This window comes from Heterocephalus glaber, unplaced genomic scaffold, assembly GCF_053883595.1.
Source record: "Heterocephalus glaber isolate CG9 unplaced genomic scaffold, H.glaber_assembly_v1.0 deba00000818, whole genome shotgun sequence".
Taxonomy (NCBI): Eukaryota; Metazoa; Chordata; class Mammalia; order Rodentia; family Bathyergidae; genus Heterocephalus; species Heterocephalus glaber.
In genome coordinates this window covers 845,980-872,042 of record NW_028258164.1, presented here as the reverse complement: position 1 = coordinate 872,042, position 26,063 = coordinate 845,980, and the positions used below count along the sequence as shown (strand labels likewise).

Here is a 26,063-nt window from a genome sequence, read left to right as displayed (position 1 = left end):
GAGCCATATAGTTAATTTTAATTTTCTACTAGTCACATTAAAACCCTCAAAAGAAACAAGTGAAATTGATGTTAATAATATTTTTATTTAACCCAATATGCCAAAAATATTATCATTTCATTATGTAATAGTACATAAAAGTTACTGCAATTAATATATATTTTATACTAAGTCCCTGATGTGTGTTACACACTTACAGAGTGTGTTTATTTGTACTAAACACATTTCAAGGGCTCAGTAGCCATGTGGGCCTTTGCACAAACAGAAATTAATATGCCAGAAGGTATCAGGAATATGTTACTGATGAGAAGGGAAGAAAGGCAGATTTACCTTTTAATTTTATTTGGGTAAATATTGAAACACTCTATTTCACATATTAGGTAGCTAGCCTAAGAGGAAAGTGACTTAGATCTGTATTGAGGGAAGAGAAGTTCATCTAGAATTATGAAGTTAACATAGCCGATCCACGTCTGAATAAAGAGCAGATGTAAATCATGTGCCTTCTCTGTCATAACTACTCTGGGGAGCAAATACCGCATCTTCACTTTTTCATAGAATAAAGCAGATGCTGTGGATTTTTAGCAGATGTTAACTAATATTTTCCTTTTCTTGTTAGATACATTAGAATTGTTTCTGGTCGCCAATGAATCTGATCCTACCCCTACCCCTATTCATTTGAAAAGGAAAGGTATTGCTTGGTGGACAGACAAACATGTGAAGTTCAGAAATCCTCCTGGAGAAGGAGCCCTGGAAGAACGATTTAAAGGTGAAAAGCACTCATATTCACTACAGAAAGATAAACCAGATATTTTAGTGAACTATCTTTTTTTTTTTTTGGTGCCGGGGATTGAACTTGGGTCCTTGCGCTTGTGAAGCAGGCGGAGGAACCACTGAGCTAAATCCCCGGCCATGGTGAACTATCTTAATTTTTCTATCTTTAGAATCTTAAAATGTTTGCTTTGAAAATTTTTCTTTCCTCAGCTTCATACCAAATTAGGTAAAAATTCTGATGTATTAAAATACTAAAGGAAATACATTCTTTTAATTGTGAGTCCAATTTTTGGGGGGTTTTCTTACAAGCATTTCAGCTATAATTTTTATACTTACCCCCAAATTTGTTTTAAACAAGACTATTATTTATAACACAATTTTATTTTTGTTTCATTGCTGCCTTAATTTAACAGTGTAATTTTGTGTGTGTGTGCAGTACTGAGGGTTGAGCCCACAGGATCCCCACTTGTTAAAAATAATGGTTTTGCCATCCTCCTACCTTAGCCTCCCAGAGTGCTTGGATAACTGACTTGTAAATATTTCTTAACATTATATTTTTGCACTAAGTAATATCCCTTTTAGTATATGCTGAATATTCTTGTTTTTGTAGCCTCTTAATTGAGATACCAACCAAGTCTTCATAAATTTTTTTGTTACACAAGGAATTGGTTTCTTAGATTTTAAGACTTCCTTAGAACATGAATCTATCTATCTATCTATCTATCTATCTATCTATCTATCTATCTGTCTTTGAAATTAAAGTTTCAGATTGTGTATTGCACATCTTTGTATTAGTAGAGTATGCCTTTTCATTGAAATTCAATAGAATAAATATTTTGTTTCTTCGTCCCTCCCTCCACTCTTCTTTAAGGAACAACAAAGCCAGTAAACTGGCTCAAACCAGTGTACATGCTGGATTCTGAAGAGGATAATAATGGCTTCATAAATGAGGATTTTATTGTTTGGATGCGTACTGCAGCATTGCCTACTTTTCGAAAGTTGTATCGTCTTATAGAGCGGAAAGATGATTTACATCCAACATTACCAGCTGGACAGTACTATTTGAATATCACATACAGTATCCTTTTTTGGTTGTGTGTGCAGAGTCATTGAACTTGAAAGGGATCTACTGCAGTCATCTCAGTGCAGTGGTGTGTTACTCTTTGCTTTAGTTTTAATCCCTGCATTTTTATGATTATTTGTGCATGAGGGATGTATCTTCTAGAAAGGTCTCAAATATGTATATACTTTGTACTAGGGTTTCAAGCATATCACTTAGTAAAATTACTTAAAATCTAGATGGCTTTGTGGATGAAGAAGCTAGAGCCAGGTGTGGTAGTGCACATCTGTAATCCCAGCACTCAGGAGACTGAGGCAGGAGGATCACCATGAGGCCAGCTTGGGCTACTTAGTAAATTCAAAGCCAGCCTGAATTACATAGCGAGACCCTGTTAAAAAACAACAACAACAACAAAAAAAACTAGAGATTTTTATGAGAGACTGTAATTGAGTTTTTCAGAAAGGGCAGTGAGTGTACGTATAAATAGGTGGTTGTACTGAGCTTTTTTAATATGTATTTTTAGATGTCAGAAATCAGCAGATGTGCTGGACATGGTGGTGTACACCAATAATCTCAGCACTCAGAAGGCTCAGGCAGGAAGAGTTTGAGTTCAAGGCCAGCCTAAGCTATGTAATGAGTTCAAGGCCAATGTGGACTATATGATAAGGCCCTATCTCAAAACAAAACAAAAAAATGAAAAAAAAGCCCACAAACAAAAAATAAGTAGATACATTAATTCATTTCAGCATAATTGTTCATACATATGGTTCTGTTCATAGTATCAAAAAATTTTTATCATCGGCTATGTTGTTCTGCATTAGTAAGTCAGGTTCACTTTCAGTACTGATATTCCATTCTATATTTCAACACTGTTGTAAGGTACTGTTCGTGTATTATTTAATTCAAGTAGTAATATAAGGTAGGTATTGTCTTCATGTTATAGACAAGAATACTGGAACCTGGAATACTTACGTAGCTGACTTAGGTTATACAGGTAGTAATGAGAATAGCTGGGGTTCAGACCAAGGGATTGACTCCAAAGGCCATGACCCAACCCTCAGCCACCACCACAGGCTGCATCCTGGCTAGGTCACCAGGATGCCAGACCAATCTGTACCTGCATAGATGCAGAGTCTTTCTTAGCGGGGAAATATTTTGTTCTAAAGAAAGTCTTATATCTTTTAATCGCTAGTCCATTGTTTATATACTGTATATTTTAAATGAAAAGATTCTTAATATTAGCATTTTAAATATTTGATGATCTTTGCATCTTTTATTTTTCATAAGCTAAATGAGCTATAAATAGAGTTTTGGTTTTAAATTGGGTTAGTAAATGGTTAAATTAGATCAAAATAAGGATTATTTTTGGATCCTAAATGTTACACCTGAATACATAAATGAATATGGCCTGAGAGTGGCAGAGTGAAAGTGACAAGTTTCTGAAGCTAGGCTTATGTAGGAGCAATTTTGGATGCAAGACGCACTTCCGGTACTGGCAGAAAGAACATCCTGAGGAGGAAGCCACAGCAGAGGGCAGCTCTGACAGCATCTAAAAGGTCTAGTAGAGAGTAAGGACAAATAGTAGCCGGTAGTCTGCAGAGCACAGTGAGGGAAGTCTGTGGGGTGGCAGGAGTTCTTAGTTGACAGACAGTTCAGATGCAGGAAGTCTGCAGCAGGGTCCCAAGCACCGGAAGGGGAACTGTCAGGAAGAGTGCAGGGTTTCTTGAAGACCAACAAGACAGGAATTTGGGCCTGTGAACATCCAGTGTTGATGATCAAAATGGGCTGTAAAATAGGAACTAGATACTGGAATTAAGGCAGAAGCCCATCTTTTAAAGGCAAATACAGTCTAGCATGGATGATTTGATGCTGTGTTGGGTTCCTAGAGTGTTGGATTGTGCAGAGCACCTAAAATTATTCCTGCCTCAGTTTAGGATTGACTTAAGACATCAGTAGAACTGAGCCTGCCATTTGGAGTCACAGGGCTCCACCTGTGAGGGTGGAGAGTTGCAGAAACTATAGAAACAGATGGGGCCCAATGCTTGATTCATATGATGCTTTTGAAAAAGTTGTACACTTTTTTCAATAGGGACTTCGTTCTGTCCTATTTCTGCCTTATCAGAATCCTAGAACAGGTCTATGTAGAGAATACATCTGATATACTAGTGTCCCCTTTCTTAAATCTCCTACATAGCCTCCTTTTACTTCTACTCTGTTCTAGCCTTCAGCTCTGTGCCACGTCATGAATTGTTTTCCTCCTTTGTTTTTATGAGACAGGGTCTCACTATGTAGTTCAGCCTGGCCTTGAACTCACTAGGTAGCCCAGGCTAGCCTTGAACTTGCAGTGATCCTCCTGCCTCAGCCTCCCAAGTGCTGGGATTACAGGTGTATGCTACCATACCCAGTGAACATGAGTTTTATCATTGCTCCAAACCGTCAAGTTAAGCCTTTAGTGCCGTGTTTTTTGGCCTTGTGCTCAGAGCCCTCTCAGTCTCCTAGCTTCATTCTTGTTACACCTGTTCTTTGAGCTTGCAGATACTTCCACTTCCATAATTCTCCCATTTTCTCCTGGTCTGTCAACCTCCTCTTCCTATTTGAGCTTCATTGCTGTTGTTCTGAAGTATTTTTTCATACCATATTACTTTTGAAGTTTTTTGCTCCTGTGAATTGACAGCAAAACCAACTGAGAAACTAATCCTTAAATTTTATTGTTTTGGTAGAATACTTTGGTTTTACTACTGACATTTTCTTTTTCCTTTTTTTGGTACTGGGAATAGAACTCAGGACCTTGTGCTTGCAAAGCAGACGGCGGAACCACTGAGCTGAATCCCAAGCCCTTTACTACTGACATTTAATTTGCTAAATCACCCTTTCAAAATAATGTATTTCTTTGTGATTCAGAACATATGAGCAAGGTTGTGTCAGAATTATACAAGTGAATTATAAGCAATTAAATAGCAGTATTAAAATCTGTGTTTTAAACATCGAGTAGCTAGAAATGGAAAAGGCTTCCTATACCCTTCTCAGATTACCCTGTACATTCTTTTGATGGACGAAAACGGATGATCTTGAGCACTATTTCATGGATGGGAGGAAAAAATCCATTTTTGGGGATTGCTTACATCACCGTTGGATCAATCGCTTTCCTTCTGGGAGTTGTTCTGCTAGTAGTTAATCATAAATATAGAAACAGTAGTAACACTGCTGACACCATGGCATTTTGAGGTTGGCTCATAAAACTTTTTTTAAAAAGCAATCTTTGTCCTTTGCTTCTTCCCTATGGATGACTTATACAAATATATGATGGGTATAAAATTTAGCTATATTGATTGATATCAATACTGAAACTGCTAAACTTGCATTTTAATTTTTTTTTTTTTTTTTTTTTGGTACTGGGGATCGAACTCAGTTCCATGTGCTTGCGCAGCAGGCAGCAAAACCACTGAGCTAAATCCCCAGCCCACATTTTAATGTTTGCTTCTTATTGGGACAGTCCACATGATGTTTAGAGCTTCTTTCATGTGAAATGCATCTACTGCTTAAATGTCGATGCTGTGTTGATAATATATGGACATATCATACTGTGCATATGTGCCTCTTGTATGACAAAAGGGATTGTAGGATGTATGAGTGTAATCACTTGCTAATCTTTCAGGATTCAGAGTTATGGAAAGATGAAAGACCAAATCTAAATAAAACACTTCTTCATTTTCATGTGTCATATGAAAGGCTCTAAGTACCATCTTTGTTTAGGTGGTTTGTGTATTCACTTTGTCCATTCTAGTGTTTGGTCAAGCTCAGCTTTGATTTCAAAGGGCATGCTTATCTGTGAGGCATGCTCATGTCTAAAGTAATGCTCATGTCTAAAGAGGACAGGTATGTCCTGGACAGGAGAATTTAAATTTCTTCCTTTCCCTTGTTAAAACATTTCACTTGGGAACCCCAGCTCACTTGAAATGTTTTTCCATGTAGTCCTTTCCCTTGAAGCTTATGCTTCATAAAGGAGAAAGAATGTAGGTGAGACGGGCAAATGCCCTGGCAGACTTTCATCCTCTGCCTCCTTTATAGACTAGAGGTCAATGCCTAGAGGAGTCTGTTTTCGTTCCTGTGGTATTTAACATTCAGAAACTTCCTTCAGCATTGGAAATACCTCAAGCTATCCTTTTTTGCCAGGTAAGTGTTTCAATTAAGTACTAACATTATATTTCAAAAAATTTGGAACTTTCATTTGCTGTGTATTCAGTTTTTTTTGTATACAGGTCAAATATGGATGTGTATACACATTCTCTTTAGTTAATATACTAGTTGTTTGGTTGGCTTTCCAAGACATGTTTTGTTTTTTTTTTTGGTACTGGGGATTGAACTTGGGACCTTGCATTTGCGAGGCAGGTGGCGGAACCACTGAGCTAAATCCCAGCCCCTCCAAGGTATGTTTTAAGAAGATACTGTATAAATTTTCTACTTAAGTTCTGGGATTTGGGAATATGTACATGATAAACTATTACATATATGATAGTTGAAGTTATTTACTAACTAGAATTATTTTAATTTTATTGAATAAATGCTGTATTTGTTTGCTATGGAACTTTTAAAGTGAGTGTAACTTAATTTTTCTACATACATGAAAATGTATGTATTAATCAGCGGTAACTTGCATTTTTATTTTACTAAAATAACTCATGTTTATATAGAAAAATGCCTGTTATGCAGAGTTTGTAATAATTTTCTTCAGTATATTTGAAATCAAAAGGTCTGGGTAATGTATCAATTTTGATTAATATATGTTTTTTAAAGAAAAAAACATAGTATAATGGTTATAATAGAAATGTGCCACACTTAAGTTTCATATAACATATAAAATTTAGTTGAAAGACTTGTAATTCATAGTGACTTTTAACTTTAAAAATAGTACTTGCATGAGTTAATTGGTTTATGGTTCTCCTACAGTTTCTGAGTACAGAGTATTCTTTATCTAGATATATTCTTTGTTTGGCCAGTCCTTCACAATGCTGTTTATTTATTTTCTGGTAAATCACAGGGAAGGGAGGTTTCTTCACTTTTTTTCTAGATTAAGTTTGTGCTGTTTAAGGAGGTCTGCTGTCCTGAATCTCTCTTTTTTTTTTTAAACTGGGGGACTAAGGGTGTTGCTAAATAAACAGCTGAAGAGCTCATGTAGCATTTTCACATAGCTAAGAAGATGGAATCTTAAAATATAACTGGAATTTTATCTATCTCACAAGTGTATTGATGGGCCTGAGGTCTCCTGTCATTTGTAGTATAAAGGATTCTTCTTGTTAAATATGAAGAAAATAAGATATTTATATGGCCCTATGAAACATGCAGGAGGGAAAACATTTCTTACAGGCTTTATGCTTGTGTTTTGGAAACAGTGATGTCATATGCAAATTTCAAAGAATCTTACTACATTTCAAGACAAAGTTGAGTAGAAGACTTGGAAAAATACACTAATTTGTAGGAAGTATTTTGACATGAAACTTTTCCCTGTTGAAGAAATTATTCAGTATCTAAAAGCTAAGAAATTTCATTGGAATCATTAGGCTATTTATGAATAAGTAGACAAAAAATAACTGTACCATTGAGAATCATTCAACCAAAAGAAGAATCAAGTAAATATTATGTATAGGATGGTGATAGAGCTCATCTGTAACATGAATTATATTATATTGATTATATTAATAAAAATGAACAAAATTAGTTTTGCTGTGTTCACGTGTCTTGCTAAAATAATAGTGCCCCAATGTTGGTGCTGATGTGCTTGCTAAAAATAACAGTGCCCCAGTGTTGGTGCTGATGTTTACCATTCAACTTTAAGCCAGGGTCAGTGAGTCTGGGTTTTAATTTCTTCATGCTTAGATTTAATAAAATACCATCATTATTAAATTATTATATAGTAATCCCTGACAACATAAATCACAAGATACATACATCACTGAGGAAAATCTGTGCTTACTGAGAAGTGGTCAGTGTGTTATCTGAGTTATAGACAGAGTGGCTAAGTTTGGTATTACATCAAGGGGAACATGTGGTAGACAGAGGCATGGATAATGAAAATAATGAAGGCCACACAGGAAATGAAATGGCTGACTAGTGAGGAGAGGCAAAGAGGTTTCTGTTAATGCTCTTCATTCAGCCTGCTGCCTCCTCTTTTCATGGAAACATTGCCTTGGAATTTCTGCATGGCACCTCCTTGTTGGTTAAATTATAAAGTTTTGTTCTTTGCAAACATGGCAATTTTGAGGGGCTGGTAGAAGAAATAAGGAAATGGTGTTGTTGCAAGATTTTTGATTCATAATTGTCTGTTGTAGAGTTTAGGTGATGTAGAAAAGTTTTTTTAAACCATTTGTTAGGCCATGCATCTTTCAGTAAATATAAAAAAATCACATTTCTCCTAATGTCATTTGAAATTTCAAAATAAATACAGTATATTGTTTAAAAATAAATGAGACCATGGTGAGTTTATTTACTTGTATTTATAAAATACATCAAATATGTATACACAGTTCAGAAATGAAATAGCAAAGTTCTAAAGGCTTTTTGATAAAAAAAAAAAAGTACTCCCTGCCTGAACTTCCCTTTCCTCCCCAGAGACCATCACTTTGACTCCAGAGTTGTTTATATTATTTATCTCAGTTTATCTAAATAATATGCCCATTCCATTCTTCTTATCAGTTTATCTAAATAATATGCTCATTCTACTCCTGTTAAGTTATAGATACTTAATTGTTACATGATGGTTTAGGTCTAACACATATCTCACCTTCTCCTATTATGTAGTTACATCTTAATAATTAATAGCTTAGTTATTTTTATGACTATAAAAATGTATATTTTAGAGCAGACTGTACCATGATTATTTTTTTGTGTGTAATTTTATTTTTCCTGGATTTAATAATTGTCTTGCTTTTAACACTGAGGTAGTTTTCTGCAAACTTGTCTTAAAACTTTTCCTAGTTCTGAGTCTGGTTCACCATGAGCTTATCGCTAATCTGGAAGGGTTTTTGTGCCCAAGTAACAGGTAATGTATGTGTTTCCACAAGCAGGGTCTCTTCTGCAGCTGGTCGCACTTGACCTACTGCAAAACTGGTTATCTCCTGTCCTTTCTGGCCTGAACTCAATGCTCAGGCAGTCTCTTTCCAGCCAACTCCCTGTCTGAGGCTGTCTCTCAGCCAGTCACAGTGGGGAGGGTACCACTAGGAACCTTGAAGTGAAGCCATCCTGTAGCTGTTCTGAGTCCCAGATTAAAAAATTTAACCCTTTCCTGGAATTGTGCCCAACCCCATACTCTTATCGCAATATGGTGGACACCTGCTCTGGCATCCCTCTCTAGCTCTTGCCTGCCTTGTGGAAGGACTCCAGTTGGAGCAGTTTCCACTGCTGTTGGTTCTCTTTGGAACCCCCAGTGCTCACTTTGCTTCAGTAGAGTCAGGGTGGGGAGAAAAAAGAGACTATTTCATTCTCTTCTCTGCATTATGGCCCATCTTGTTAACTTCTCTGTAGTTTTTACTTTTCCTGTCAGTTCCTTTCCTATTCCTGAGGATATACTTCTTTCTTTTTTCTTCCCCAAGTTATTTTCGAGTGTCTGGATTCTGAATCTCAGAGAAGCTGAAATTACTGCCATTCACCACTCCACCATTTTGAAATCATCCACACAGGCCTTAACTCTTACTCTTGGAAGGAGTAAGGGACTTGAAAAAGTAAAGATGGTGATAGTGATTTTTCATAAAAAAATCTTAGAGTCTGTCTTTTCAACAATGAGATCTTGCCGGGGATTTAGCTCAGTGGTTCTGCCGCCTGCTTCGCATGCACAAGGTCCCGAATTTGATCTGTGGTACCAAAAACAAAACAAAATAAAACAAAACAATGAGGTCTTATGAATGAGACAAAATTTGGGAGTCAATGATTTTAGACTATTGATAAGTGTGAGACAAAGATGTTAAGAACATTGCTAACCTTTTACATTTATTAGTAGATAGGGGAACATTTGAAAGATTTTTTTTTTTTTTTTTTGCTTGGAGTTGCTAAAACAGTAGGTAGACATTTTTCTAAAAGATGTGATCTTTGCTCTGTCAAGCTGACTAATTTTTAAGGTTGTTTGAAGCAAATTTGTTTCCTTTTCGCCTATTTCTAAGTTCAGTTCTCAAAACACTTTGCCAAGACAGTATGACCATGATAAATTGAAAGGAAGGGTCAAAATTGAATCTGCAAACTTACTAGAGTCCTCTGGCAGTTGGCCCAGTTGTTCTTTGCACTACTGCACATTTGCAACTAAAAAAAGGGTCCTGAACTTGAGTATTCCATTCCACCCCTGGGACCTCTCTTAGGGATAGGATAAGTTGTGAATTAGAGTATTACAAGGCACCATTTTGGGCTAGACCTGTGGGCTCAAGGCTGTCTTATATACATAAAAATAATACTTAAGTGTAGTTCAATGAAATGGTCCATAAAAAGCTGAAAGTATTTTTTACCTAATTTCTAGTGACATTTTTGAAAACAATTTGTTAAAAAAGCCAATTCTGTCATCTACTGATACACAGATTTGAGAGATCATCAGACCTACTGAATAAAAATTGAAAAAGGCCAAAATAATTTTATTATTACCAAGAATGTGGCCAATATGTTAGAAAGTTTGATTATAATAAATTAATGATTAATATTTAGAAAAATACTTAAAAGTAGAAGTTTTTATTTGGAAGGTTTGGACACTTATCTACATACCACGTATTTTAACCTTTGTAAATGCAGGAAGAAGACACAAAAAGTTAAGAGCAATCTGCTACAAAAGCTTTAAGGAATCCTTTTAGGTGAAATTTAATGGAATAAAAAGTGCTCCTGGTCTGGCCACTCTGAGTGCCTGTTGCCTGGGCTGAAGGGATAGGAAGAGGCTTTGCAAACATGCATGCCCAGTCTATACTGTAAGATGGTCATGCCATTTGCTGGGAACAGGCCTCTGGCTCTGTCTTAAGGTAATAGGCCTCCAGCACTGTTGGGTACCATGACTCCCACTCCTTTCATGTGGGAAGACACTACCAGTTCAAATAATTGAAAAGAGGATCCTCTTGTTTTCCAAAAGCCCACGTGTTTTCTAAAATCAGTGGCTTACCTTGTAAGGACAGTTGGTTAAAAAATAAAAGGGAAAAGGATGGCCATAGCTGATGCAAGGTGGTGTCTAGCCTTGTGACAAGACAAGATGGCAGACTTCTGGGAAGATAACAGAGCAGTAAGTAGCAGCAGGTTAGCCTCTCAGATTCAGAGTCCAGACATTGGAGTTTTAACAATTCGGGGGAAGAAAAGGAGGGAGTGAGGGAGGTGGATCTCTGAGACCCAGGAAGGATCTGAAGGGAGAATTGGAGCTCATAGAGAAAGTAAAGACAGACCTCAGTGCAGAAAAGGAGGTGGCAAACTGAACTTTCTCCCTGACTCCTGGTTTGCAGCATGAGAGAGGAGGTTCAAATCTACAAAGTGAAAGCAGATGGGTGACCCAGATGTCTCAACAGCAGGTGGCTCCAGAGGACTCCACAGAGAAACACCAGTGGAATAGAGTAGTGAATGCTGTGACCTGCAACAGCTGGTGAGTGATACCAGTCCATGCATCCGCTGGAGAGAGTGGTTGGCCAGATAACCATTTTAGGGAGGGGCCAAGTGAACCCAGGATTGGGAACAGCCATAGTTTGGCTTCCTCTCAGGTCTCCCAGGGTCTGGGTGATCCATAACCACAGATACCTAAGGTCAGGGTGCTGAGGTCAGGCCAGCAAGAGACACCCAGAATATTGTAGGCTGAATAACTCAGGCCCCAATCCCACAACCAGAAGTTGGGATCAGCCTGAATTTTGGAGTTGAAAGCACCAGAATTGGCACCCTGCCCTAATCCTACTGCAGGCTTGCTGGGATAATCCCTGATGGATCTGGGGGTCTGCCTTTATCTACCAGAGACAGCAGAGACATGTCCAAAATTGGACACTACTGCAAAAACTGTAGACCACAGAAGATAGCCACAGGCTTGAAATCACAGAGAAATCATTTTTTTTCTCTACTGCTTTTGGTTTTTCTCTTTTCTTGATTGTTTTTGTTTTTTCACACATGTGAACATTGTTTTTAGGGTTTTTTTTGTTTTATTTAGTTCTTGGTTTTGCCTTTTTCTTCTTTCTTTTCCCCGTCTTCTTTACCAGTTTCCCAAAGCTTGGATAATCTTCTTTGTCCTTCAGCCTTGCTTCTACTCTTTTTCTCTTCTTCTGTTTCTCTATTTTCTTCACTTAAGCCTTTTAAATTTTCTCCCCTGAATGTAAAATCACTTTATCAAGGGGAAATTTACTGTATATACTATTCTGATTTGTTTTAGATTTTGTTATACAACTATAAACCTTGTACCCATGTTTTAAGATGGCAAATTAACAGTTAGCATAGTTTGTCATTTTTTAGACCATACTTGATGCTGTTGTTATTACTGATTGTACTACTTTAGCCAAGGTGACATAGTTGTGATCAGTTGTTCTTCCTTGTATATGAATACCAAAATAGTCCGGGGGTCATAAACAATACCATAGTACAGCACCAAAGAACTGGGTGTTAGACCAAATAGGCAGCAACTTCTTATCTCTAATAAATTGTAGAGGCAGGATCTTAGGACAGATTCAAAAGCCAAAAGCCAGCTACACCTAGAAGACATTTCTGAAGAGTAGTCATTTCCTAAGGAGGTCTTGATACTAGTAACAAAGCTAACTACCATAAGCAATTTACAAGCATCAACACAGCAAACAAATTTTTAAAAATAGAAAATGAGAAGAAAGAGAAACAAGATACAGCCCCAGACCTCTAGCTCACCCAAGCAAATCCAGGGGACAGTGAGGCAGAAAAAAATCAAAAGCCACATACCTGACCTTTCAGATGGTAGCAGTGGAAATAACAAACCAGGTAAATGAGGCACTAAGAAAAAAAAAAAAATCAGAAATACTCTCACAGATAACTAAAGAGATGATGGCCATAATGAAGGACATGGTTAGTAAATCTAGAGAAGATACAGATAAAAATATAGAGGAGCTTAGGAAAGTGCTGGAAACCATGAATGCCCAACATAGGAAAGAACTGGACTCCACAAAACATATTTAAACATATCCAGGAGGTTAAAAATTCTATTGGAAATATATACAGCAGAATCAACCAATGTGAGGACAGAATATCAAACCTAGAAGACTGGTTTGCAGTTAGTGATTATCAAATGAAAAACTTTAAAAATAGCAAGAGGCCACAAAAAATCCAACAGCTGCTAGATGATGCAAAGAAGAATAACATAAGATTGATAAAAATCAATGAAAAATCAGAAGATAGCATGAAGAACATAAAAAAACCTGTTCACAGAAGTAATGGCAGAAAACGCCCCAAACTTGGAAAAAGAATTTGATATACTGGTAAGTGAGGCATACAGAACTCCAATTAGCCACGACCAGGAGAAAAACTACATCAAGGTGTATAATAGTCAAGATTCCATAAATTCAGCATAAGAATAGAATATTAAAAACTGTTAGGGAAAAGAAACAAATCACCTATAAAGGGAAGCCCATCAGAATTAGAGCAGACTTCTCTACCCAGACCCTTAAGGAGAGCTTGGAGTGAAGTATTTCAAGCCCCAAAGAAAACCTCCAAACCAGATTGAAGTACCCTGCAAAATTATCTTTCAAAAAGGTTGGAGAAATAAGATACTTCCAGGATAAAGAAAACCTGAAGAAATTCATTACCATGAAAGCAGCACTCCAAAAAGTTTTGAAGGATATTCTGTAAAAAAGACAATGAAGACAATAATTCCATGAATCCCAAAGAAATAAATCTATTAGGCAAGGCAAGCAATTAAAAAAAAATGGAACCAACAACAAGAAAATAATATGACAAGAATAAATAAATATGTTATAACCATCAATGTAAATGCTCTGAATTCAGTCAAAAGAAACAGTGGCAGAGTGGGTCAAGAAATAAGATCCAGGGCTGAGGATTTAGCTCAGTGGTTCCAGTGCCTGCCTTGCAAGTGCAAGGTCCCAAGTTCAATCCCCAGTACCAAAAAAGCAAAAAAAAAAAAGAGATACGATCCAATAATATGTTGCACGCAAGAAACACATTTAACTAAAAAAATGCATAGACTGAAAGTCAAAGGTTGGGCAGCAATACTCTGTGACATGAACCTGGAAAAAAGCAGGGTAGCTATTTGGAGACAGTGGATTTCAAGCAAACACTGATCAGAAGAGACAAAGAAGGTTAGTACATCCTTGTAAAGGGAACAATCTGAGAGGAAGAGATAATATTCATAAATATTTATGCACCAAATAACAGTCCACACAACTATATAAAACAAGCATTAATGGATACGAAAGGTCAAATAAGCACTAGTACAATTGTAAAGGGGGACCTCAATACATCACTGTCACAAATAGATCAACTAGACAAAAAATCAAAGAAATATCAGCTGAACCAAACGTTTGAACAAATGAACTTGGTAGATATCTACAGTGTTCCGTGCCACAACAATAGAATACATATTCTCAGCTACACATGAGACTTTCAACAAAATATATCACATGCTAGCCCATAGAACATGTTTAAGAAAATGGAAAGGAATTGAAATTATCTCATGCATATTATCAGAACATAGTGCAATAAATTTGGAAATCAGTTGTAAAAGAAACTACAAAAACTGCATAAACACATGGAAATTAACCTTCCTGAACAACCAATGGGTCATGGATGAAATTAAAGAAGAAATTAAACAGTACCTACAATTAAATGATAATGGTAACATACCAGAACTTATGGGAGGCAATGAATTCTTACATTAGAAAAACAGAACAAGCACAAATAACTTAATGTTTAACCTCAAATATCTAGAAAAAGAAAAACAAGTCAAGCCCAAAGCTTGTATGAAGGAGGAAATTATAAATTTCAGAGTGGAAATTAATGCAGTTGAGACCAATACAAAGTATCAAGGAATTGAAGCATTGGTTCTTTGAAAGATTAAACAAAACGGATAAACCTTATCAAAAAAAAAGGAAAGAAAAGACTCAGATCCATGCAATTAAGAATGAAAAGGGTAAAATCACAATGGATCCTGTGGAAATCCAGATCATTAATACCTACTTCAAGAGCCTGTACTCTAATAAGATGGAAAACACAGAAGAAATGGACAGATTCCTAGATACATATGAATTACCAAAGCCAAATCAAGAAGATATAAAAATTCTTAATAATCCAAATCAGTCAATGAAATTGAAAATGTAATTAAAAACTTACCAAAAAAAGAAAATCCTAAGTCCTGATGATTTCACTGCTAAATTCTACAAAAAATTTAGAGAAGATCTAAGGCTACTGCTCTTCCAATTCTTTAATGAAATAAAAGGAAAGCAATACTTCCATTCCTGGAAGCAAGTATTACACTGATACCAAAACCAGAGAAGGATCCAACCAAAAAAGATAACTAACTACAGGCCAATCACCCTAATGAAGATAAATGCAAAAGTCCTCAATAAGATACTAGTAAGTAGAATGCAGCAAATCAAGAACATTATACACCATGACCAGGTAGGATACATTCCAGGGATGAAGGGAGGGTTCAACTTATGCAAAGCAATAATGTAATATACCATGGTAACAGAGCCAAGAACTAAAACCATATGATCATCTCAATAGATAGAGTAAAAGCATTTGAGAAAGTCCAACACCCATTCATGATAAAAACTCTACAGAAAATTGAAATAAACGTCTTTACTCAATCTGATAAAAGCCATCTATGACAAGCCAAGAGCCAATCTCATACTAAATGGTCAAAAGTGGAAAGCTTTCACTCTCAAATCAGGAACCAGACAAGGAAGTCCACTGTTACCACTCTTATTCAATATAGTTCTGGAGACATTAGCCAGAGCAATTAGACGAGAAAAAGAAATAAAAGCAATAAGGATAGGAAAGGAAAAAGTTAAATTATTATTTGCAGATGACACAATACTCTACATAGAAGACCTCAAAATTCTACCAAAAGCTTCCTAGATTTAATAACCAAATTCAGTAGTATAGAAGGGTACAAAGTCAACAATAGTATTCCTGTACATGAATAACAGAGATAGTTTAGGGAAACAACACCTTTCACAATAGCATCAAGAAAAATGAAATACTTAGCAATTAATTTAACAAAGGAAGTAGACCTTTACATTGAAAAAATTACTTTGAAAAAGGAAATTGGAGAGGATATCAGAAAATGGAAAGATATTCCCTGTTCTTGGATAGGGCAGAACCAATATAGTGAAAATGGCCATACTTCCAGAACTGTTATGGAGATATAATGCAATTCTGATCAAAACACCAATAGCATACCTCACAGAACTAGAGAAAACAATCCTAAAATTCATTTGGAACTAGAAGAGACCTAGAAGAACAAAAGCAATTCTGGGCAACAAAGGCAAGGAAGGGGGCATCACAATCTCTGACTTAATATTATACTACACAGCTGCTGTGGTAAAAACAGCATGGTATTGGCAAAAAAAAAAAAAAAAAAGACAATCAGTGGACAGAATAGAACATGCAGAAACAACTCCAAACACATTCAGCCACCTTATGTTTGATAAAGGCGCCAAACACCCTCATGACAAGAAAGATGGCCTCTTTAATAAATAGTTGCTGGGAAAACTGGCTTTCCACATGCTGAAGATTAAACCTAGACCTATATTATCTCACCATGCACTAAACTAAAATTGAAATTGATCAAAGATCTAAATATTAAAACAGAAACACTTAATCTGCTGGATGATAAAATAGGTAAAACTCTTGAAGACAGGTGTAGGCAAAGACTTATGAAGAAAATCTTAATCACATAGGAAATATTACAGAGAATCAACAACTGGGATCTCATCTCATTGAAAAGCTTTTGCATAGCAAAAGAAATCAACAGAATGAAAAGACAACTCACAGAATGGAAAAATATTTTTACCAGCTATTCCTCAAAGAAAGGACTAATTTCTAGAATAAAGAATAAAAAAAATCAGACCATCTAAAGATCTAATCCAAAAGTGGACATCTGAAATGAATAGACTCTTCTTGGGTGAAGAAATACAAACAACAAATAAATATATGAAAAAATGTTCAACGTCACTGTCGTTCAAAAAATGCAAATAAAGTAACACTGAGATTCCATCTCCAGAAAGAATGGCCATCATCAAGTTATCAACCAATAACAAATGCTGGTGAGGCTGTGGGGAAAAAGGAATCCTTCTCCACTGTTGGTGGGAGTGTAAGTTGGTGCAACCACATGGAAATCAGTATGGTGATTTCTCAAAACACTGAAACTAGAGGTTCCATTTGATCCAGGTTTTCCCCTTCTTGGTATCTTCCTGAAAGAGTTAAAAACATAAAAGTTAACATCATAAAGAGTTAAAAGCAACAGCACACCTATGTTTATAGCAGCACAATTTGTAATAGCTAAATCTTGGAAACAGTCCAGATGTCCATCATCAGATGAATAGATAAAGAAAATGTGGTTTTTATATACAATGAAGTACTACTCTGCCATAAAGAAGGGTAAACTTGAGACATTTTGAGGTAAATGAATACACCTGGGGACCATACTGTTAAGGGAAATAAATTGAATACACATGTTTAAATACTGAAATTGCTTGTGTGAGAAACAAAGTGCAAATAAGGACCAAAATACATGATAGATATTGGGAAGTAGGAAGAAAATGTTCAAATTGGAAGAGGAATAAAGGAAGGGGGAAAGGGGAAGAAAAGGGAAAAAGAAAAATATAGAAGGAAAAATGGGAAAAACTTTGTAAAGGGAGAGAAGAAAGGTTGAAGGGACGGGAGAGGAGTGGAGAAAAATGAATCAAGATATATTATGTACAGATACAAATTCCCTATGATTTATGTGATCTTTGTATCAAAAATGTACCAATAAAATTAATTTTTTAAAAAAGATAAGATGGCGCCTGGCCATATGACAAGGTAACATGGTGGTGCTCTGGACCTAAACAATAAACTGAGAAATAAAAGCCATTTAGAAACTAGGGTAAGCAGAGACCAGGCTAGTTTCCAAAAAGGGTAGCAAAGTGCAGCAAACAAATGTCTGGACAACAAGGCATCCTGAACTCAAGTTGTGCATGCAGTGCAGCAAGCTCTCTGGCTACTTAACTTGTACCTGTGGAGTGAGTGCAAGGATGGAAAATAAAAGGCTATTTCAGTGACAAGACAGGATTCCCTTCTATTCCCCACAGCTGGCCTAGGGAGCCTTCCTGGCCATGAGAGAAAGCCTCACCAATTCCCAGCTTTGGGGATTGAGGGAGGAGAAGAAGAACCTTCCTGGAGAGAAACAAACAAACAAACAAAATGTGCCCTGAGGGCCTTACCTTGGTCTCCTGGTACCTAAACCTCCTGGCTGGCTACACCAAATAAATGTTATCTGGTTTTGGGGTGCTCACCTCCTTCTGGAGTTGGTTTCCAGGTTCTTTTATCTTGAACTAATAATTGAACAAAACAAGCAAAAATAATGATACAGTTTATCTGAAAAGTGAAGGGCAAGGGAGAAACTGGCTCTGCAGAGCTTGTGCTGAGCCAAAGAGAAAAATACATAAAAGTACACCCTTAGGGACACAGGGTGGGCTACCATGAGAAAAGCCAAGGTAGGGAGCTTTCATGGGACCTGTGTCCTTTTATCCTGTCCACACCATTTGGAAACCCTGAGAACTTGTACATACAGGATCCTGAGAGGCAGTGCTGTGTGGATTCTGGGATATCACCATGCCTCTCCTCCCAGCCTGTTTAAGCCACACCTGTCTCCTTATTTCCCTCTGGTTCTGGGTTGTTTTTGAATTCAAGAAATGTTTGTCAAGTGTCTGTTATATGTAAGACATTGTTCCAGGGACTTGGAAAACATTAGAGAACAAAACTAAGAGCCCTGCCCTCTGCCATCATTGATTCTCATGTCCCCTGCCTCTGCCGGTGCCGGACTTGTCCTCAGTTCCCTGGAGGAGATGAGCAGGATGGTGCACTGTGGGGCTGCCGAAGAGTGGCTGGAGGTGGTTTAGTCATAAAGGCTGGGCGGGCCTTGGCCTTCCCTCCCCTCCTCTGCCTGCTCTGCCTTGGCCTTGGCCCCCTTTGCTGTCCTGAGGAGTGTTTGCCAGAGGCCTGGCCTACAGCTTGGCCAAGAGGAGTTCACACTCTTCATGTTCTTGTTTCTGCTGCCTTTGAACCAGATAAGACCAGATTTCTGCCCAGCTCTAGAGCTCAGTGGTCTGCAGATTTTGGCCCTTCCTAAAGTCCAAATTTGCCCAGTGACCACCCGTCCCTCCACTATCACTGGGCATAATGGTAGTCATAGGCTATAGGGTCCCATGCCAGGAGGAAGCAACACTTGGCCCCAAGGACCCGGAGTCACCTGGCCAGCCAGGGTGACCACTGTAAATGGGAAACAGGTAATACTTGCAGCATGGCTAAGCCCCTACTTGGTTACTGTGATGATTCCTGCTGTGAAGAGATGAGGCCTCCACAGTTTCATTGCTTTATACCTGTACAACTCATCTGTTGGCTACAAATACAATAAAAGATATTTTATCATAAGAAAGAAGCATTTTTTCTTCTCTTTGGATATGTTAGCATCAGTATTAGTAAGAACAAGAAATAATAATGTCTTGGCAAATGAAGCCTTCCTGTGTTTGTCTGATTTAAAATTTAAAGTTGGTGACAACAATGAGATTTCTTCTTGGGCTTGGGAAGCAGGTGGGCCTGGGTTTGACTCTGGTCTCTGTGTAGTAGCTCTGTGACCCTGGGTGATCAGTTTTCCCTCCTAACTACCACTGTCTAGGGTGAACCCAAACTAAAACACTCATTTGGTCCATTGATTTGGGCCAGGTGGTTAGTCCCTTCCACGTTAGTTAGCTTTACGTGAGTCACTCTTCTGGGTGACAGCTGAGTCCCCAGTACCCCTCAGCACAGACTGGTGTGTCAGTCCACCAACCTTAGAATTACTGGGGGCAGCTCCAAAATATGCAGATGCCCAGGTCTCATCCAGGGGTGGGACTTACATCCGAGGATGGAGAGCAGACATGGGCCGGGAAGTCTTTCAGTTTCCCTGTTGATGTTTTCTTGCAGTCTGGCTCAGACCCACTGCCCTACACCCACAGGGCCATTAGTGCCATTTGGTGCCCTTGCAGTGGGGTGCAGGAGGGAGGAATCTCACAGGGACAAACTCAGGTTCACACAACAGCCGGCACCTTGGCTCCTGTGTGAACATCCGAGAGCACGCTGGGCACTTGGACAGGGTGAGCAGACTTTCCAGCTTTGTTTTCCTAAGCAGGAACAAAAAAGAAAGCCAAAAAGACTTCCTTTTGGGCTGGGGATTTAGCTCAGTGGTTCTGCTGCTTGCCTCTACAGCGCAAGGTCCCGAGTTCGATCCCTGGTACCCCCCCACCCCCAAAAAGACTTTCTTTCACAGAACTATAAATAAAAATGTAAACATGATATCCAGTACCTGGTTTTCTAACTACTTCCCTACTGTGAACACGGCCGTGTATGTTCTTAACCTCAGAAATCAGGGACTTCTACTAGGGGAATAGTTTGTACTTTGGTTCCAAAATTATTAATACTGGGGAAAAGCCAAAAATACCCTCAAAGAAGCTATTCAATAAATAAAGCTACAATTTTCTTTCCTTGAAAGAGTAGAGATGGTAGCAGGAGTTTGAAATGATTTTCTCAGTGTAAACAAGGAGAAGTGATGTTGCCCTGTTTGTCCAAGTGGAGCAGTAGGAATAGGACAGACAGGAGGTGGGAAATTGTTTTTGCAGCTCCCAGGTACTCTTTTGTACAGCACGCAGCATTGTGCTTTCCGCCACCCATGAGGATCAGCAAAGCCTTCCCTTCCCTGTGAATGACTGTCGCAGAGTGAACATTTGTCTCTTCAGTAGTTTTTCATGTTTGCAAAATCCTGAAAAACAGAAAAGGATCTATTTCTCTAAGATAAACTTATACTTGAATTTGAGAAGCTGTTCTATTATTTCAGTGGGCAGTCACCAATAAACTATTAGGAAAGAAACCAAGGATTGTGCTCATACACGGGCACTTCTGAAGCCGTTTTATCAGGCCACTTAGAAGTAGCTTGCCTGCTCCCCTGCCCTAATTTTGGCCATAGCATTGTCATTGCTCTTCTAGCCATGTGGTGGGCCTCCATCATCTGAAGATACTGGCCCATCCTTATATCTGAAGCCAGTCTTCTGCATTGTGAGTCCTGCTGCAAGCACCATGGACCCACCGGACCTGCAGCTTCCCTTCCTAGGACTCTGCATCCACCTCCCTCCCCATTTCCTGTCTCCTCGCTTACAGGCTGCCTCCCCAGAAAATTACCACAAATCTTGTTGCCAGATAAGGCTTCATTTTTTTACAAGATGATTGATATTCCTACCTCTAACAATTTTTCATTTTAATATAATGGAGATACCACGGACTTACATGTCAGAGAGCTCTAGGTTCAATCTTGACTAGCAAATCATTGGACTCCTCTGTGCCTTAATTCCTTACCTATAGCACAAAGATAATAAACATTAAATTTCATAGCTTGACTTATAGAAGTGTGTAGTACCTAGAATACAATGGATGCGCTGTAAATTAGCTATAAGATGAAATTCCAGGTTCTCAGGCACTTCCAAGCACCATTACTACTCCAATTATGTTCACAAACCTTCTGCTGAAAGCAGAAGTGGAAGAAACCACTCTGCTTTCTTCCTTGCCCAAGACTTCCTGTCCTTTGGTATTGTTTCAGCTTCTCATTTTGAACTCTGTGCCTGAAATGGTCACTCTTAGTTCCTTTTGTTGTTATTTGGGACAGGCTGTCCCTGTCTCAACCAGGCTGACCTTGAACTCATGGCCCAGCCTTCCAAGAGCTGAGATTTCAGAAGAGCACCATTGTGCCTGACAAAAAATATGGAACATTTCACAGATTTGTGTGTCAACCTTGCACAGGGGCCATATTAATCACTGTATTGTTTATATTTTAGTCTAAGTGCTGCTGAAACAAGCACCCAGCTCTAAAGTTTTCCTCTTCCATAAATTCTTCGGGATCCACTTCAACCCTCGGTGCCTTCTCCTTTGGTGAACTCCCCGCAGCCCTCACTGTGGGGAAGCTTTTCTCCCTGGTGTCTCTCGTTTCTGCAGGTCCACTGAGCAGAAGCACCGACTGCCTTTGTTCTAGATGACCTTTCCCCCTGGTGCTGGGATACTAATGGTTTTGGAAGACAGATAATTTCTCTCTAGAGCAAAGGGCAGGTTTGTTTGCTGTCTGATATAGCAACCCTGTGTCTCTCCTGGGCAGAGGCTCACTGCCCTTATAAAAGTTCCCAAGTTCAGATTCTGCTCCTATAATCCAGCACTTTGCATAGGTTCTTTGCATGGTTCCTGTGACTCCTGCTTCTGCTGTGCACAACAGTCCTTTGTCTTTGACTCTTTGTGTGTTCTGCCAGCTCCCATGAAACTTCAGCAGCTGAGCTGTTAGCTTGCAAGCAGGATACGAAGCTCAGCCCCTTCACAGTTGTGACAATTATTATTATTTGGTTACTGTACACTTAACCTTTTATTCATAGCAATCTACTGTTTTTCTCCCTATTTTCCTTTTCATGGGTTTGAGGAAAAAGTGGGTCATTTTTTTTCCTGCAGAATGTTCCCCATGCTGGGTTGAGCTGACTGCTTCCTGTGATGTCCTTTGCCTTGTTCCTCTATCACGTTTGTCCTTCCAAAGTAATTTCCACATTTGTCCTTCTGCTTTCAATTACACACCCTCTCTAGACCTCTCTTGAATTGGACTTTCACAAATATTTATTTCTGGTCTTTGTTAGTACATCTAAATTTCTTACGGACAATCTTTGTTTTGCCTTAAAAAATCTCCATGGTTCCTAGGGAACACTGTGACTAGGAACAGCATTTGTGAACGAATGTGCTCTGGATGAAAGATTAAACCGAGTCTGATGGGGGTGGGGTGGGGTGGGGTCGTCTTTTTCATAGTTCCCACCAGAGGGCGCATTCCGCTTTAGATTTACAACGTTCCAAAGTCCAGGATCTCTGTACTGGGCCAAATCAAGAGTACCAGCGCTGTGAAATAGTAGCTAACTGCATTAGTAAAGGTACAAAAAAAAAAAAAAAAAAAAAAAAAAAAAAGAAAAGAAAAGAAAAGAAAAAGAAAAGAAAGAAAGAAAGAAAAAAGAAAGACAATAGAGCATTTAGTCACAGTTCATCCTGTGCAGATGTTCTGATCGAGAGAATTGAGATCTCTTTGACCATGAGTTCACCGTTACTGCATTCCAGCCTACTAGGTAGTGAGCTGGATGGTATTGTACCAGATGCAGTCAGTTTTGAAACTTCCTACTTTCCTAGGTAACCACGACTTTTTTGGGTCACATGCAGTTTGAGCTAGCCACTTTGACTAGCAAGATAAACATGGTAGATTCGACAGACACAGTTTCTGCGTTTTGCTCCAAAGTTGCTCACACTGTGGTCGGTGGGAGGCTGTGTTTCAGTCCCCACTAGCAAGTCTGGGTTAAATCCGCACAAGGCCTGCTGGTTTCCTTGAAAAGTGCTTTAAGAGCAGAACCTGTCAAGAAGGCCGAAGCCGTGCAGCGCACTCCATTTCCTGCCTTTAGGGACAGCTTTGGGTGCGGGGTCCCTGTGCTTTTTGCTTCGCGAGTGCAGAGGGTGGTTGTTGACTGTGTCTCACTTTCGATGTGAAACACTTTGAGGACACACTCTCGGGGTGTCCCAGGCGTTCCTCGGCGGAGTTGGGGTGGGGGGCAGGGCTTTGTCTCATTCGCCTGTCAGCGGCTCTGAGCTCAGCCCGATGCGGCTAAGCAGACAGTGCTCAGCAAATCCACGCACCGAGCTGCACAGTCGCGCGCAGTGCCTAAGAGCGCAGATCGCACGCACTGCTCCGGCTCGCGCTGGCCAGGCCTCGCCTCAGGATCCCAGCAGGGGGAGCGTCGCGCCTCTGCTCACCTTACCTCGGGGCTGAGCTCCGGGCTTCCCTGCCCGGGTCCTCACAGCCCTCGCTGGGGCACCAAGCTCTGGGTGACACCTGCTCCTTTCACCCCATGACGCCCCTCGACGCCGTAGGCCGGAACCCCAGGGAGTCCCGGAAACGTCTCGCCTGTCGTGGAGCAGCCGGCAGAGCCGGTCCAGGCACGTTGGCCTGTTTGGAAGTTAGGGCGGCGCTGAGCTCCTCCTGGAGGGGTCTTTTCCCTCGGCCAGCGCTTCTCCGGTGGAGAGAGAGCGACCAGAGCCTCATGGCTTCGGCGCAGGGTTTCTATGGGCGGCTAAAGAACAGCCACAGAGAGATTCTGGGTCGCTCTCCCCTCGCCTCCCATCCTGCGCCTCTCGGTCTCGAGGATCAGACAGACGAGGGACACGGGTTTCAGAAACCACCCGGGGCTTGTAAATCTGTGAGGCGGCGCGGGGCTCCCATCTGTCATTCTGACCCGGGCCCGCGCTGGCCGCCAGGTCGCGCTGTGGGACCGGAGATCCGAGGCCGGAGCCGCCGGGAACCCGGGACTCCAGGGGGGACGAGGTGCGAGAGGGAGAGCAGCGCGGAGAGGGAAGCGGACCGTGAGGAACGGGAGGCGCAGGCAACAGCCAGACGGAATCAATACAATAAATACGTGCAGCTCTCTCCACGGAGACACCGGCAACTTAACGCGACCCCAAAGCGCCCCAGACGCGTTAAGATCCGGACGCACCCGAAAGGCGCTGGGCGGAAGGGGATCCCACGGTCTCCACAGCCTCCGCACTTTGCATCCAACCAAAGGCTGGGGAGACCAAAACCTGCGGACGTGGCCGAGGCGGGGAGCCCCGCGGTGCATTTGGAGAGCGTGTGACCCCCTCTCCCCTTCAACGAGGGCGCTGGGAGGGTTTGGGGACGTGCATACCGGGCTCCCCGAGCCCTGTCTCCCCTCCTCTACCTTCTCTCAACACGGAGTTGTGAGCAGGGATCATTTTGCGCCAGCAGGGCGTCTACAGCTGTGTTGGGTGCGTTCCCCACCCGTATTTGCCGACGTTATTCCAGGTGCTTTGTGTTTAGTTTGTGAGCAGAATACGTAGCCCAAGGGACGCCCCCACGCGGCCCCAGCTTGGCTCCGGGCTGAAGCGCCCTGCGCCCTCGGGACAGACGCCTGAGCCGCTCGGTCTGTGGCCCCAGCCTGCGGAGCTCGAGAGGGCCTGGGCTGCGGGAGGGGGGACGCGTCAGGGGAGCACCTCCGCGAGACACACACACACACACACACACACACACACACACACACACACACACACCATCTGGATGAAGAAACGCGACCCACCAGGCAGCCTGACCTGGCTCTTTCTGTAGACGGCGAGTGTCTGGCTCCCCAGGGCTTCCTCTGTACCCTGCAGCCCCATGGCCAGGACTTTGCTCCCGAGACCCTGCCGCCACCGCCCGAGTGCGTGGACTGCGCTGCGAGGGCCCCTCGGTCTGTGGGTGTCACTTGGGGTGAGGTGACGGGGGGGGTGCTCCCCACAGGTTCCGGATAGATGTTCACTAGTACCGGGCCACGTCACTGGTCACTGCCCGCCCACGGGGGCAGTGTGGCCCCCGTCGGGTAGCCATCCTCAGGACAAGCGCTCTGGGCAAGGTCGGACCTCTGGACCAGAGGATCGGATTGGGCGTGGACGCTGTGCACTGGGTCAGCTCTTTGTGCACTCTGCCGGCCGCGCATCGAGTGGGCTGCGCGGGGTGGGGGTGGGAGAGAGAATCACGTGGAGAAGCGGCCACAGCTTCTACTATTAGGGGCTGCCCCCTCCCGCCCTGTCCCTCCCTGGCAGCCCCACACTTGCAGGGACCCAAGGCTCCGGAGGCCAAGGCGCAGGCCTGGGGGTGGGGGGCGACACAAACATCAGCAGTCAGAGCCTCTCAGACACTCTTCTCGGGCCATGGTGTGACTGCTAGCTTGCAGTGTGCCCTGTGCCAGGCACAACGTGGCAGCCTTCAGGGCCAAACTCCCCGCTCAGGGCTAGGGGTGCGCGCGCGGGGGGGGGGCTGTGTAAAAAGGGGCCAGGGTTTGCTCTAACTGGACTAAGAATTTCAGGGTGGATGGACCTCATTCCCGAGTGGCTCTAGGCTCTGAGGACCCCCGAGGCTCCACAGCTCCCCTTTCCCTCCCTCTTGAGTCCCGGAAGCTCCCAGAGTCCTTCGCTGAGCTCCCGGGGT

At 41.0% G+C, this 26,063-nt stretch overlaps 1 protein-coding gene, 1 long non-coding RNA gene and 1 other non-coding gene across 4 annotated transcripts in view; 1 reads left to right on the top strand and 2 right to left on the bottom strand.

Annotated features, from left to right (window-relative positions):
• The window catches only part of LOC101724989 (cell cycle control protein 50A), a 37,628-nt gene extending 30,082 nt beyond the window's left edge, over positions 1-7,546 (top strand). Inside the window, exons 5-7 of the mRNA XM_021243756.2 lie at positions 617-766; positions 1,643-1,849; positions 4,859-7,546. Of these exons, the coding sequence (XP_021099415.1) occupies positions 617-766; positions 1,643-1,849; positions 4,859-5,055 (554 nt within the window). The 3' untranslated portion in view covers positions 5,056-7,546. The remainder of the gene's footprint in view (positions 1-616; positions 767-1,642; positions 1,850-4,858) is intronic.
• A 13,064-nt stretch (positions 7,547-20,610) lies between these two features.
• On the bottom strand, positions 20,611-25,333 carry LOC147828919 (uncharacterized). 2 transcript variants are annotated; one of them, XR_015449930.1, is made up of 3 exons: positions 25,190-25,333; positions 21,314-21,382; positions 20,611-20,792 (listed from the first exon to the last, which is right to left on the bottom strand). It is a non-coding gene; the product is annotated as an uncharacterized LOC147828919 (long non-coding RNA). The 2 variants fall into 2 exon arrangements; XR_015449931.1 differs by having other exon boundaries at positions 25,177-25,284.
• On the bottom strand, positions 21,779-21,882 carry LOC147828920 (U6 spliceosomal RNA). The gene has a single exon (XR_015449980.1). It is a non-coding gene; the product is annotated as a U6 spliceosomal RNA (small nuclear RNA).
• Positions 25,334-26,063: the final 730 nt, after the last annotated feature.